The 16,462-nt window shown below is 34.4% G+C and overlaps 1 protein-coding gene across 3 annotated transcripts in view; it reads left to right on the forward strand.

Annotated features, from left to right (window-relative positions):
• Window positions 1-11,242, forward strand: part of DNAAF11 (dynein axonemal assembly factor 11) — a 30,171-nt gene extending 18,929 nt beyond the window's left edge. For 2 of the 3 annotated variants that reach the window (XM_072034301.1, XM_027452722.3), the window contains 2 exons: window positions 4,038-4,117; window positions 10,918-11,242. In XM_072034301.1, coding sequence (XP_071890402.1) covers window positions 4,038-4,117; window positions 10,918-11,104 — 267 coding nt within the window. In that variant the 3' untranslated portion in view covers window positions 11,105-11,242. Of the gene's footprint in view, window positions 1-4,037; window positions 4,118-7,023; window positions 7,167-10,917 lie in introns of all 3 variants that reach the window. The other variant, XR_011807332.1, reaches the window with a different exon arrangement.
• Window positions 11,243-16,462: the final 5,220 nt, after the last annotated feature.

Genomic DNA, 16,462 nt, shown 5'->3' on the forward strand with positions numbered 1-16,462 from the left:
ACATAAATATTTCAAGGAGCCTCTGTGTACATTCAAATCTGCTGGCTTCCAAGAAAGCAGTACCTACATGAGCAACATGAATATTTCCTCTTTCTATTGTGATTAAGAATTGCCTTTATTCCATGATTAAATTCATTTTTTACCCATGTTTCACCTATCTTGATATTTTACCTACACCTATATATTTTACCTAGACTGAGGGTCTTGAGCCTACCTCATCTCAGAATGTCATGGTTCAGAGATACTTGTGAGACCTGAGGAGGTCTCTACAGAATAACCAAGGTCATGTTGTTCAACCTAGAGAAGAGAAAGCTCAAAAGGGTCTTAATTGACTGGGGTGGGGTTGTGGTGGTGAAGGGGGAGTAATGATGGAGCCAAGCTCTTTCCATAGGTGCGTAATGACAGGGCAAGAGGCAATAAGTACAAAGAGAAACACCAGAATGCTCTGTCTAACATAAGGAAACATATTTTAATGGTGAGAGTGATCAAACACTGGCACAGGTTGCTCAAAGAGGTCATGGATTCTTCACCCTTGACGATCTTCAAAAGCCACCTGGATGTGGTCCTGGGCAACTGGCTCCAGGAGGCAGTGCCTGAGCAGGGGTTTGGACTAAATATCCTGCAGAGGTCCATTCCAACTTCAACTGTTTTATGATTCTGAGATATGTCAAGTTTTGTGGATTTGTTGAGCAAAGATGGATCTGTGCTACTTTGCAGCAATTCCACTTGGCAGGTGCAAAAGAATTGTTCTGTGTTACAGTCATGCAATCTCTTCCCTTCCTTCAGAACTAAATTGGAGTGCACAAGCTATATTTTGAGGGATACATATCATTTTCAGATGTCCTCTATCCATACATATTGTATTGATATTAACAGGATGTATTCTAGGAAGCTAAGTATAATGAATAAAGGTTAGCAGTAAGTGGAATGCCAATAGTTATTTTTCCTTGAGAACATTATGGCTGAAGTTATCAACAATATTTGACATTATTAATTTTATATCATCAACTTAATATAAATTCCTTTTTATAAGATGATAGGAATAACAGAATTCATGCAACTTCTTTTCAGTTTATATCAGTGATGAGACAAACGTAATGACTATATTGTGCTGTTTAACCTTTGTGTTCCTGATAAATAATTATTCTCAAAATAAAATTATTTGCAACTAGATAAATGACTTAGCACATTCTTTAAGTAACTGACATTCTAAGAATACTATTAATCAAAAAAGTAAACTTCTGCAGTAGGGTTCTTGCAATAGTGTCCTGAAAATACCTCTGTCTTCTCAGGAAGGGAACAGAAAACAAACTGAATTCAGTGTTTTTCATTTGCTTTAGGGAGTTTCTGATCAGGTTGCTAAACTTTTCAGCATATATCTTCCAGCCTGTTCATAGTTCCCTAGCCTTTAAAATGAAAAGTAAAACCTCTTCAGTTGCATCTCTGATAGCCTTGCCATACCACAGATGTTAGAGATAGTAAATTCCACATAAAGGAAAGAAAGTAAATCATTTTCACCATCTTTTCAGATTTTTTTTTTAAATGTACTGTTTATTGCACAGCAAATCATTGTAAAAAGGGTGTCTTTCTAAGGCTCTGTCTACCAACAGATTTGGAAGGTCATCAAAACAAATTTGAAGGACACAACATTCAGTGAATTGTGACACTTTTCAAGTGTGGTGTTTATACTGTAATAACCTTAATCGTCTGTACAGAGATTCTGTATGAGTAAGGGGTTGATAGCAAGTACATTGTAATGCTTCATTTTCTGGGAAAAATATTTGTGACATGAAGCTTTTCAACCTTTCAGCCTCTATGCTCTGGCAGTGTCATCTTTGCAGATGATGCAGGAAAGTAAAAAACTGAATGTTTCTTTATTGGCTTTGACCAAAATTGGCATATTAAATCAGTGATCTTGCAAAATGCCATCCATAGATTACACCAGCAGCATGTTAATTACTGTCTGAGAAACAGCATCAAAACCAGTGTTATTACCAAACAGTTTTTATTTAGGGTTCTGAGACATTCTGTGTCATGTTTTAATAGTTGACTTTCCTTATTTTAGTGAATCAGAGAAGAAAATTTTGACTTTTTGATTAATCCTTTATTATATAAGCAGTAAAAAATTAATTCTGACAGCTTTTTATAGCCTGAGTCTTCGAAATCATTTAGAAACTTAAAGATCAATGAGAGTTAGATTCCTTAATTAATTTAAAAATAGAGGGGTATATATTATGCATGTCAGTGTAAGGGTTATTTGATGGAATTTCATTATAAAATTCTCACTTTTCTAGGTGTGGCAAATGCAGTAATATTTCATTACTGTCAAAGGCATATGGAGACATACAGCTGTGAAACCTCAGAAATCTTTTTTTCCTTCAAAATAAATGTGTTTCAGGGAAACTCTGTTACTCAGTGGAATTCATGTTGCAGAAGAAGAAAGACATGGCAGGAATAAATTGTAGGCTGAAAAGATGACTCAGCTTAAAAATATTGTTTTCACAAATTCCATCTGTTTTCTCAAATATATTCCAGATTCTATTTAACACATCAATTTCTAGACTTCTCTGCTGTCTGTGCTTCTCTGTTCCTTTCTTTTCTGATTTCTGATTACACTAATTACTAGCAATAGGTTCATAGAATTACTTGCAGAAAGCTTTGTTATATTCAATTAGTCCCTCTTCCTGTATATTATAGAGTTTAAATTTCATTCAATGAACTTGCTACTGAGCCCAAAGTCTTATATTTGTCCACAGCTGAAGCAGTGGCTGTTCCATTTTCCAGATCATTTGTCCTAACTTGATTGGCATCTCTGAGAGATCAATATGCGATCACTGTCCTGGTGAAGTTCATGTGTCATTGTTACACATTGTTTCAAAAAAAAAGAAAAAAGAGAATATCACTTAAGATTTTTCTTGAACAGAGGTAGGAGGATGTCTTTTGAGTAAAGGATCTTTTGAGTCAAATGATATTTGACAATAATAGATGCTCCGGTACGCAATTCCTAACCCTTCCCTAATTTGAAAGCCCCTTGACAGAATCACAACCCATCAAGGAGACATTTCTGTTGATTGCAGAATCAGCAATTTTCCTCACCATCCTTGATGATGTGCCCTGAGGGCAAAGCAAGGAACCTTAGCTTCAGATGGATCAACAGAATGAATTACTGAAGAACAGAACACCGTACAGCCTACTGAGAAGAGGGAAAGTTCAAAGAAAAAGAATTTTCTTCACTAGAGGATATATAGAGTCAGAAAGGATCAGCCCTTTGACAATGCATTTCAGAAATGAATGATAGAAGCCACGAGATCTGTCTTATTTCTTGAACATTTTAGAGCAGGTCTGGAACAGCATGTTTTCAAACCAATGTCAATAGAAAATACTTGATACTCTTTGTCATAGCTCCTGTTTATCTCCTTCCTTTCAAACTTTAAGGGGTCCCTCTCCCTTGATGTCACTAAGTAGGGAATGAGGAATTCCTTTTGCCATAAGAAATAACATACATGTCCTCCAAAAAATGGTATTTTCCTTGAGAAAGGGAATTTACCTTGTCTTCAATCTTGAGATTCTGTTTTCAGCAAAGTTGCTGAGGGAGTTTGTGGACATTTGTCCCTTTTAAAAAGAATGAGAAGTCCAGAGGGCAGCAGATTCTTTAATAAAAATATCTGAACTAGCACATGGACACTAAGACTGAAATATAAGGAGACACATCATGAACAGCTACAGAGAATATCAGTAATGTGCATTATTAGCATTGTACCAAAAAAATACAGCACATACATATATATATGTATATATTTAAATATTTAAAGATATATAAACTCATATATATAATTGAATATAATTCCATTCAGATCATTTGGTTAAAAGGGCTTTATGCATGTTTCACACTGAGTGAAGAGTGTTAAAATCTAACATAAAAGTCACATGAGAAAATTTATTTACACCTTCTTAATTTTTTTTTGATAGATTATTTAGATGCTTTTTAGCATAAATAACTTTTGTGGGACTTATTTTTCTGTATATTTGTATTTTAGGCTAAAGAAATAATCCTGGCTAAGAAAAAATTATCAACTTCAATCAAACCTTCTGACACAATGCAAAAAAATGCAAGAAGGTAATTCCTTTTTTATTTCACATTAGTGTTATTTATTTATTTATTTATTTGATACATTAGTTATTCACTTGTCAGAATATATGTTTTTTATTGAGTATCTTATTGTGGAAAGTATGAAAATATTGATTTGTATAGAGTAAAACTATGTATGAAAGCTTTAGACTAATGGCCTGTCTGGTGCTGTTTATAAAGTGATCTGCTCCAATGGCAGAGCCAAAAAAGCACTTATTTCCGCAGATCGGTTCTGTTTCATCAGCTCATTCAGATATTGATCTAGTATACACTAAAACCAAATCACCTACTGAGAATTGCCTCTGCAGAGCTCCTTGCTACATAGTCTAGGTCTCAAAACCATTTAGAAAGCAATGATTTTGAACATCTCATGAATGTATTTGCACAGTGATACAGTATACGTATTGAGCTACTGCACTAATAAGTAGTTTCAAAAAGCAGTTCTTCAAGGTTTTATAACATAGCTCCATCCTGTTACATGTGATGTAAACTCCAGCTCTTAAACTCTTTCAGTTAGTGACTGCCAGTAAGAAGTAAATACCAGGGCTGCACTATTTTTTGCTTTTCCTCTTACCAAGTGTTACTAGCCATTATGATAGGCAGACAGTAGGGCTCATAGCCACTTGGACTTACTAAGTGATGCCACAATATGTATTAAACTATTTTGCTTTTCCTCTTGTTATAGGCAGCAATGTTCACAGCATTATGAGATATGGTAACAGCAAAGTTTGTTAAGCATCTTACCTGTTTGTATTTTAATTGTTATATTTGTTTCCTTGTGTGTTTTCATTGTGATAACATGTTGATGGAAACACTAAGCAGTTAGTAAAAATTAGCATTATTGATCACAACTGTTCTTCTTGCTCTCGATATTTAGGACATTGTTCAAATGGCACCACAAGAGTTACTGATGTCATTATTTCTGCTTTTTATTTTGTAATTTTAATAAGGATTGGTTGTGTCTTTTCTTGAGTGGCCTGCCTAATGAGAAGACAATGGGGTGACTGCAAAACTTTGTTAAGATTCCTAATGAGCCACAACCACTGCACCCTTACTTTAGGCAGCAGTGCATCTTCTTAATTACTGAGTATTTCCATAATTTTTCTTTAAAAGGTCCAAGCCAAATGGCGCAAAAGCGATGGTTCTTGTCAGCAGAAGCACAGCTAAAGCCTTAGAAACATTAAAAGAAATCAGTTAAAAGAAATGTCTGAACTTTTCTCCGGGATAAAACTAGATCTTCCTTCTGTGGATACCTGATGTTATCTCTCATCTTGATTCTGCCAAACAGCAAAAGAGCTAGCAACTATGGGGTTAATAATACATACGTACTTAGAGCTCTCTGTGTGTATTTAGTTTTGGCTACACACTAAGTGATTAAATAGCCATAATGGGGAGTTGTCCCCTTCCCTGCCAATTGATGAACTAAAGGTGCCCCATGGCATAACAAAAGTTTAAGAAGTTGTGTTTGATTTCGTACAGCTTTAAGTAATTATGAAAATGCTTACTGAATATTTTGAAGGAAAAATACAAATTTTACTGTTAATATATTACCGGAATATGTATTGCAAAAACAGAAGTAGGAAAGAAGTGTTCTGAATTACAGCTCTTACTACAAATAGTAAATTTTGACCTCTTTGGTTGAAAAATTGCTGACTAGCCAGATGTTAAAAATTTGCTGAATAGTTCTCTTAGATTACAGAAGAACATTCATTACAGTGATTACACTTGACAGCTACAGATGTCTTAGCTAAATTCTGTCAGACAATCTTCTACACTGTGGTATAGTGCTTTAAATCTCTTAACTTGTTAGCTAGATTGCATGATGATACTATTATTACTTCTGCCACATAGGAGAAATTTCTTCTGTGACTGTATACAAAACTATACTTCAAACCTTCAAAGAGATAAGTTTCCACAGCAGGAATTTGACATATTTATTTATTATGCATCCAAAATATCTATTAATATAGTAGCTGAGTATGTCAGTCTTTACTGTGACTGACCTCATTCATCTATGAGAAACAGAAGTTGCGTTTTTCGCAATTGCATAAATGAAGTATATATATAGGTAGAAATAAAGTCATACGATAATTTTTAAGAGTAACAGTTACAAAAGTAACATACGCTCAGCTTGAGACTGTTCCTCCTATGTCATTGTAAAAGAGAAAAAAAAAAAAAATAATAAAATAAAAGAAAACTCAAAATGTCTCTAGATGTTAATATACACATACCTGAAATCTTCCAGTAAAGGATGGAGGAATACATGGAAGATTCCCTATTCTTTGATTTGTACTGTAGTTCTTTATGTACAGAAGTAGAGAAATACAGCCAGAGAATAGGTCCATTTAAAGAGGCGAAGGAACGGAGCATCAAATTCTATAATACTTCACAACATAGAATTAAAAACAAAACAACAAATTCAAACATTAAAATATCAATTACATTGTTCACAATGAAATAAGGAATGTAAAGTAAAGGTTACCTTTTCTACCTAACTAGTTCAAACATTGCAAATCCTACTACCTTTTAGCTGAGTACAATTGCACTATTGCACTGGTTAACTAAGTATTATTTGTTTTTCTCATCTGGATTCTTGAGAGGAAAAACAAAAGAAAAGCATATGCTGCTGGAGTATCCACCACTATTTGCTAGTGCACTCATAAATGCTTTTGAACAGGTTATCTAATGCCAGCCAAATTTGACTTGTTGGCAGATACATCAGATGCATAAAATGTTTGTAAGTTTTGTTGAACTATAGGCCAAGAGATCTTGGATATTTTAAATCACTGCATTGTATTTTAATTCCACCCTTTTTCTAGCAAACGTTATCATAAGTAAGGAGTCCTAATCTGAATCCTTGAAAGAATCCTTGCAACACCCTCTCCTTTCCATAGACTTAATGGCTGAAGATCTCACACAATAAATTTCTAAAGTTCACAGAGAGACATAGAGGTGTGACAACTTGGAAAGGAAAGAAATTCATGTTGTAAAGAGAAATACAGTAGAACAAAATTAATTTCCAGTCTGGGAATGTGAGGTAAGATGAGGCCTGAAGTTGAATGGATCCATAGACAAACTAACCTGAAGGAATTGCAAGAGGATTTATGCGTTTTTTCAAAACCCAGATTCACTATCATTTCTGCTCCTAAACCAAGAACAAATATTTTAGCTAAGAGATAGGTAAGTGCAGCTCTGGTCTGGCTTGCATAAGAGATGAATATATGTATGAAAAGATCAAACATAGCAAATCAGGTATCAGTTCTACCAAGATGTCATGTGTGCCATCTACAGAGACCTAGGAGTAGATCACAAATTTAGAGTTAAATAGATTTGCAGAAATAATATTTTCAGGCAACATAGTTTGATAGCTTTTATGTAGATATTGAGAATTCTTGCTCTCACTTCAAGTTATGTTGTCTGGAATAGGAAGAATTACAGGAGTTCAATTGACTTTTTAAACAGAATATAGATCAGGTATAACTAAGCAATATTAAAAACAAAACAAAACAAAACAAACAAACAAAATAAAACAAAACAAAACAACAACAACAACAACAAACACAAAAACAAACAAACAAACAAACAAACAAAAAAAAACCACTTTTTATCCCAGATAAGGTTAAAGTATGGATTGAATTGCGTTCTCATGAAGACCTGGAGCTAGAAGACTGGAAAAAGTGGCTCCTCAAAGCTGTTGCTCATACCTTGTAAATATCTTTGGACATGTTGATGCCAAAAAGGAAACTTTCAACCATGTCAGAATGTCAGAGAGTGCATTTTCTGGATAAGAAGTATGAGAAATGTTTGGCAATCTAAACTTTTATTGAAATTCAAAAGTTGAAACAAGGAAATGTAACTGTCATACCATTAAAATATCAAATATGGGGATTAAGAACTGTGTGAACAAAAGTGTAAATTACAAAAAAATATCAAATTATCAGATAAGTGTTCTGTCACACACCAGATTGTTCAGCAGGCTGCTATAGTTATGTAAAATTGAAGGACTGACTATCATTTTTTTTTATAATGAACTCTTTATTTTCTTTTTTTTTAAAACATTGTTGAACTATGTAGAGATAGAAGTAGCCTTTCTAAGGGAAAGGAATGTCAGAAAAAAATAATAGTTTTTTTTAAAAACAAACAAACAAACAACAAAACAAAACAAAACAAAACAAAACAAACAAACAAAAAACATTTAATTCAATATTATCTATTTTGTATAGTCATCTAATCTTTACACCATAATTTTCCCCTGAGTAGAGACTGCTCAGCAGCAGGTAGCAGTGCCCAAAACAGTGAACTTATTTATTTATTTATTTTACCTGAATTTGAAATCATTTGCAATTATTGGGGTTTACAGATGTGCTGTAGTTGGTCCTGCAATTGTCTTCATCACTATTGTTTTACTATTGCTCGTGGAACTGCATTAGCAACAAGATTATTTTTATTCCTCTAAGTAGATTTACAGGGAAAAAAATCTTTAGGTGACCTAAAACTCTAATTTTCTTCTTATTATTTCTTCTCTAATTTTCTTCCAAAACTCTAATTTTTCTTCCAAAAATTTTTAGGTAGTTAGTCTTGACATCATCAATACTCAGCTCTTTTTGCACAGATTACATGATCAGAAGAGCATATTCCCATGAGATTAATGCATGATAGCTACACTGACTATCACAACTGTCTTGTCACCGGTCAAATACATGTATCATAATAGTTGAGATAGTATCATGAGGTTTACTGAACAAATATAGAATATTGCACCATGCATATTTAAGTACATAAAAATCTACTTCCTTTTTGGAAAGAAAAAAATCATCTGTACTTGATTCTATTTTCCCTATTGTTCATTGCTAATAGATACTTGTAGATAGCATGTGCTGATTAATTTTTGAGAATGACTGATGTTTATAATCCCTTCATAGCTTGCTGATGTGGACAGTTAATTATGACACTCACTGTTAATTAGTTAGTGTATTGAAGTTTATTCTGCTACTAAGCAATAAATTATTCAAACTCCGTAGAATTTACTATATTTTCATGACTAGTAATTTGTACAATTTTAGAGCTGTTGAACAAATGTAAATTACCACTACTAATTAAAATACATCAAATCAAGGAAAATCTTTTCTACTATGTGAACAAAGCACATGCTGAGGTTAATTAATTTTCATACTTATGATTTTTAGCTTTTTCTGAGGTACTTCAAATCAGTGATTAGTCATTAGCAATTAGATTAGGATTCTGGACAGGTGGTGCTCTTTTTGGAATCTCCCCAGTGGCTACAAATAGAATCACTCAAGGTCACAGCACATTTCACAAATCACAAAAGAGATAAAAATGTTTCTTACCTCTTGGGGTTGAACATTTTCTGAAGTGTTGCCACACAGCACACCACTTTTGTTTCAAAAAAATGTGTAATATCATTAAAAATCTAGCCTTATAAAGTGAAGAACATTAAAGGTGAAGAAATAAAAGTTTTCTTGTATGATCCCTCATTATCCATAAAATTCTCTTCTGAGTAGTTTTTGATTGTGCCACTTGCAGGGAAAGTTTTTTTTGGATTCTTAAGGCAGCAGAAAATGAGCTCAGGTAAATGAGCAAATAATTCCTAAGAAACTCCCAAGAAAAACCTAGAGGCATAAGGCTGAAAGAAGTGGGTAAGCTGACTAACACCTCTTCTGTTATTGCTTTCCTCGGCAGAGGAGAGGAAGAAACCTGCCATGAATCCCTCTGCACTTCTCCTTTACACGTACAGAGATCTTACACAAAGAAGTGAGCTGGGAATGTCTGCTCAGGCCCCTCAGGAGCCTTGATGGCGAAACAGGCTTTGGCAGCTCATTGGCAAAATGAGCTGTATTTTTAACAAGTAAAAATGGTGTATTTTCAGTTTAAAATCATCTAATGTACTTTATTTACATATTTTCATTACCTACATTGTCATCAAAACAATGCATTCTTTCATCCAGTGGCTTTATTACTTTTTCCTTTGTTCTAGTCCTAATAAGTCTTTCTGATCTCCTGGGTAAGCAGGTAGTTTTCTCACATCTTTGAAGACTGATGTACTGTCATCTGTAATGCTGAGCTTGGAACTTAGACCCAAAGTGCCATTCAGTTTAAAAGGAAAATTTGTTCAAAGATGTAAAAATCATGTTGGAATATGCAGAAATTAGAACATCATTGAACAATTACCTTTCCGTTTTGCCTTTTTTTTTTGCTGTAAACTGTTACAAATTACTTGAAAACAAGCTAGATTTTTTCCAGTTAAATATTTAGTTTCTTTAGTAGAAAAACAAACAAACAAACAAAAATCAACAAAATGCCTTCCAATGCTGCAAGACAGAAATTATAGGAGTATTTCAAATCTTTGATCATCATGTCATTGCTTGGTTGCCTTAATGCATGGATTGTACACATTTCTAAGCGTGATCTAAAAGAATTACCTTAATAGTGAATGAATCTGGAAATTCTGTTATACCCCAGACATTTCTTGTATATCTTTTTTTTTTTTTTCTTTTCATAATACAAATATGGTTAGGATTCATATTGACAAAACATGAGTTAGGTGATATAAGCTGATATAAGCAAATATGTTATTACAAATAACAAGAACTCAATCTTCATTTAATTGTAAATTGTAAATGAATTTTAAAAAAAATGAAATAAATAAATAAATTTAGTACCGAGTCTCACTTAGAAGTCATCAGGTTTATAAACAGTGTCCCTGAATTGTGGTATTTGACACTGAAATGATTTTTTTTTTTTTTTCATTTGCTTTCTTCTTGTTTCAGGAGTGGACAAGTTGAGAAGTTAGAAGTGGATCCTAGTAAATATTCATTCCCTGATGTGACAAAAATAATCCAAGAAAAGGAACGAATTGGACAGGGACCTATTAGGCTACAAGCAGAGAAGATTACAGAGACTAAGAAGAATTATATTGATTTTGAAGATAATGAAGACGTTCCTCCCTTAATTTGAAATGTTCTTAAGTAGTCCCTCTATATGTGGCTTGTATATCTGAGTGGTTTTCATGAACCTATGTGTAAAGTAAATATAATATAGCTGAAGTTGGAAATATTATTTACAGTTCTTATCATAAACTTTGTTATGCCTCTGTTTTCTGCTGTGTTTTCTGTTAGAATATTGCTTCTATAAATTCTTTCTTTTTCTGGATTTTTTATGCAGTAAATCCCAAATCAGAATGGGAGCCATATAAGTGAAATACTGTCATTTCTTCAAATGATGTATTGTTTAGCTTAAAAGATGTCATATTACTGAAAAAAAAAAAAAAAAGAGAAGGAAGGAGAAAAAGCATTTGTACAAGATTTGTGATTATTCTAACTGTCCTAAAGATAACAGAAATCTCTATGTATTATTGCAATGTTTTCTTTTTCATGAAGGACAACAGTAAAAGAAAGCAATGCATTCTGGAGATGAGAGACATTGCTGTAATCTACCATAAGTGACTGAATTTTTAAGCATAAGGCAGAGCTCCAGGATTCTGGAGCTGGTATAGCAATACCACTCCTTGAAAATGTTGTGAGAGGATATCACTGAACAAGTTATCTCATACATGTGGCACTGTGGGGCAGCTGAGAGAAATCACTAAGGCCATTCTTGGTCCTCTAAATGCAGCTGATCTAGACAGTTCCAAGTTTTTCAGAGTCCCTTACAAATACCAAGGTTAATTTTTAGCTGTGATTAGCCTTGGGATCAAAGAAGCGTGGACAGGAGGAATAGGATGAGCTATTCCTTCCCTATGTTTTAGCCCGTTTTTAGCAACCAGAGACTCCATTATCTTATTTTCCCTCAGCTTTTCAATTGCCCTAGAAGTGCAACAGGCAGCATCAAAGAACAAATGTATGCTAGGTTACCATTTCATTATTGAAAATTATTGCAATTTGGTAAGACCAAATTTGCTTTCCTCCCCCTTGTTTCATAGGAAAACAAGGCTCATGTTATTGTTATCTCAGTTCTGCTTTCAAAAGTCATTTTGGTTATTATTACCCTATTTGACAGCAGAAAAAGGTCACAGAAATATTCAGATCCTCTAAATTTAGTAAAAATCATCACTGACTAGTAAAAAGGGATTCTCTGGACACCTCCACTGCTGGGAAGACAACTCAGCCACTACTTATTTGGACAGTAGCTACTCAGTTAATCAATATGTCAGTAACTCTGTGTGCATGTTATCATTCTTGCTTAGGCAGTAGTTAAAGTAGGAGTCATGATGTAGGGGCTCTGGGAACCTGGGGGAAAGTCAAGGGAAGTGTGGGAAGTATTCAGGAAATATGCTTAGACCTTGAGTAACTATGGAAAGAAATAGTATTGAGAAGGCAACGAAATTTTGTAGAGGGAAGATCACAGAAAATGTTTTTAGGTTGGGGGATTGCTGAAGTGAGGAATACACAGGGGACATTTGACAAAATCACAGGAAACCAAGCCTCATTAGCTCCATTGTCTACCAAATGATTTAAGAATGTATGTGCCTGAACGCCTCGTTTGTCTTTTAGTTGGGGAATTAGCATCTGATTCTATACTGAAAATTAATACTTTTTTTTTTTTTTGTACACTGATTTTAAAGACATTTTTATTAAAACAAATGAACAAACAAACAAAGAAGGGAAACTCCAGACAAATAAATAAACAAATAAGAAAATAAAAACCTAGTGTTCTAGAAGATTACCTTGCTAATGAATCCAAAACTTTCTCTGTAAAGGAAGGCTTCATTTAGACCTGCAAAAAGAAAATGCTTCTGTTTCAAAACAGCTTTTTCTTCCAGACAAATTGGATATAAGGAACAAAAGCAACTCTGAAAGTATCAGAGGGTATTTTGTGGTTGGATCTTGTTTTCATTTTTAACATAGAAAACTAAAAAGCTGCACTTATAACTGAAACATTAAAACTGCACTTAAAATGTTTATTTAAGTAGCAATATAGGTTCAGATAATGCCTATCTATGATATTGGTCAGTACATCATAAACTTCCTGATACATTCTTTGAAAGTGCTACATCCCTAATTGTGAAAAACAGAATGTAAAAATAAAATAAAATAAAATAAAATAAAATAAAATAAAATAAAATAAAATAAAATAAAATAAATCAGTGATTAAAAAGAAAACATTGCTATTGAATTCCACCTTTTTTAGCCTCTCTAAAATGCTTTATGGTTCTCCATAGATGTTAATGTAAGATAAGGATAGTCTTTTTTTAAAGAGTTCTGGAAAGAAGCAGAATAAATCCATCAGTTTAGGCTGATGGGTTGAATTGATGCTTTTTCTTCAGTTGCAATCTAAAATGGATATAAAATAAAATAAAAAAAGGAGTTTCATACTAATGCTACATACACAGAGAGATGAAAAGAAAATGTATGTAATCACAAAGGCATTAGCTAAGGTTGAATTTGCACATATTTATCTATTATAGTATCATCTTGAATAGTTTTTTCCTGTCTTGGATATTGACTTGATTTTTCTAGTTCCTGAGTAAATTATTCCATGATCCAAGCCTCTCAGCCCTGAAATCTACTTAATCAGCTCTACCCTGGTAGCTGGGATATATAAAAACATTAACTTGTTTTGCAATATATCCTCATTGTCTTTGAATTCTAAATCATGCCTACTGACTGAACTATGAAAAAGAATTATGTTTTACTTCTTGGTGTCACAGAATTGATATGTCCATACAGATGAGAATGGATCACTTCCTGGTTTGCACATAAAACCAGCTACACTTGAGACTGTACAGGGTGCCCATGCCCAGGTGCTGGCCAGAGGCTGCAGGGCCTCTGTGGTGGCTCCAATGGCCCCATGGCAGGGCCCAGCTGAGCCCAGCCCCAAGCTGGTGGCACCTCAGGGAAAACAGATTTCCAAAAGGGCAGAGCGGGCACAGGCCGAGGAGGAGGCCCAGGGTGAGGGAGAAGCGGCAGAGGGCCCAGGCCCCAGGATGGGGAGGGCAAGAGAGGCTAAAAGGAAACATAGAAATTGGAAATGGAAATAAAAACACCTGTGCAATAAGGATCAGAAGTATTTTGCCTGCAGGGCTGATGCAGACATAACATCCATATACTGCTTTGAACTTATTGAAAAGCAGCTTTTCACACAGAGATGTAATTCTGCTTTTGTGGTTGAAAACTAATCATAACGGCTGATATCTAGCCACCAATCTAATTATATGTACTCCCTTTGTAAGGCATGGAGCTTTGGCATGAGTGCTGACCATCCATTGACTTGGATTTAGAAGAGTCTCATTTCCAAAAGCTGCTTGTGTTAGTGGGCTAGATGGAGTGTAGGGCCTGAATGCCAAATCTCTGGGCCCAAAAGACAAGGTAGATGAATAGCAGTAAATGTCTGGAGTTGTACAATCCTTTCCCTTACCCTTCAGCACTTAGATCCTGTTAGTCGTCATTTAGCCGTAAATGATTTGGTAACAGATGTATTTCTTCTGGTATAAAATCATTAGCAGCAGGTTGAAACTTATTGTTCTCATTCACATGTTGCTGACTTGGTATACTGCTGTCTCCTTCCACCTCTGATACACTCAAAATATCAATAAAATATCACTAAAAGCCCGGGAAAACTGAAAGACAAGAAAGCATCTTAAAATGCTTGTAGATGAAAGGTAAGACACCATTTTAGAAAATAGAGCCTTCTGTGAGAGCGACAGTTTGTTTTGCATTTTAAAAAGCAGAAATGACTATTAATAGCTGTAGCGCTGCTATTAGTTGACATTAATGTGCTGAAACTATCCAATAGCTAGGACTTTGGGAACTATCTAACTGGGATGTCTCTGGGATGGGTTTTGTGCAACCCATTCTTGCACCAAACATCTTACAGTCAGAGAATTTTAATAACCATGTAGTACATACCTCAAAACTCTTTATTGTATTGGTTTCAGAATCGCCATGAATTAGCTGAGCTGGTTTTAAAATTTATTAAAATTAGATGATGATGCAACCATTGGACGTGCTACTTCTGTTCCTTGTTTCTTTTAACATGAAGTCAAGTAGACAGATTGGACTTCATCTCTTCTGCTTTTTTGCCTTACAAGTCCTTTCTTGTAGACAGCAGCAATCACATAATTCCACACAGAAGAATGTCTCATCAGAAGCCTTCAATGTGAGCCACATGGTCAGTTACAAAGACTTTACCCCTGCTAATCCTGTATAAAAATAGTACTGACTAGGTGGGAACTGGCCAGGGATCAAGAATCAAAAATCTGCTCATTCAAAGAGGGGATATAGTACAGGACGAGCCGTACTTTGTCTAGATGTTGGTACAATAACTTGCCTTTGGATGAGCTCAGATCTGCACATAGTAGCAGTTTTTTGCATGCATGGAGGTATCTCAACCTGTAAGAGACTTTTTTACTATTTGACAACACCTTTTCTAGCATGAAGCACAGGAATACTGTAATAAGCAAGTTACACTGGACTTTTACTACTGTTACTGGGAATACAACGTTTGGTGCAGTACTGCCTTAGCATCTAGGGAAAAAAAAAAAAATTCTCTGAAGTTACAAAGTAGAAACACTTAAAAGCTCCATGGTTATAAACATCATTCTCCCCAAAAACTTCACAGAAAATATGTGTATAGAAGACGAGACTGGTGAACATTTGGTTAGAAAGATGTGAGCTGTGGCTATGCTTTGACCCCTGCTTTTGTGCTCTCAGTGCTAACCATCTGTAAGTCTACTGGCAGCATAATTATGCCTGTTTTACAGTGTACATAAATTAGTGTTGGCTCCTCTGGTGTTGCAACCAGGCAGGCAGCCATCTGACTTTTTAATTAAAGATTTCACTGAGATTGATAATAAATTTCCAATATGCTTCCAGATTTAAATGAAAGTGCACCAGCACTATAAAAAAAAATCAAAGGGAAAAACATCCACAGAGATTTTTCAGTCACCTGTGAAGTATAGCTAAAGTGAAGCAAGCCATCAGCTCTGAAAGAAATCCAGGCTTACCGGATCTGCACAGAACTTCATTCTGCAGTGGAAATCATCTAAGGGAATCTTTTTTTATTATTATTATTATTATTATTTTTTGTTTTTATTTTTAACTCATTCTATTTTAATTTCAATGAACCTGAGACTTTCTATTAGTCTTTTGAACACATAAATATACTGATATCCTACAGAATTCTCAGAACTTCCTGTGTGTTTATCCTCAGCATTGAATTACATCTTCAGATGTATGAGTACCCTCCCTTATGTCTACAGGAAAAGATGCATTTATTCCACTAAAATTATTCTAAATAAACACATGTTTGTTTCAATTTATGCTTACAGTTTTGCTCAATCTGGTAATTCACGTATAAAATTATGTCATTTTCAAA

This window comes from Anas platyrhynchos, chromosome 2 (genome assembly GCF_047663525.1).
Source record: "Anas platyrhynchos isolate ZD024472 breed Pekin duck chromosome 2, IASCAAS_PekinDuck_T2T, whole genome shotgun sequence".
Classification (NCBI taxonomy): domain Eukaryota; kingdom Metazoa; phylum Chordata; class Aves; order Anseriformes; family Anatidae; genus Anas; species Anas platyrhynchos.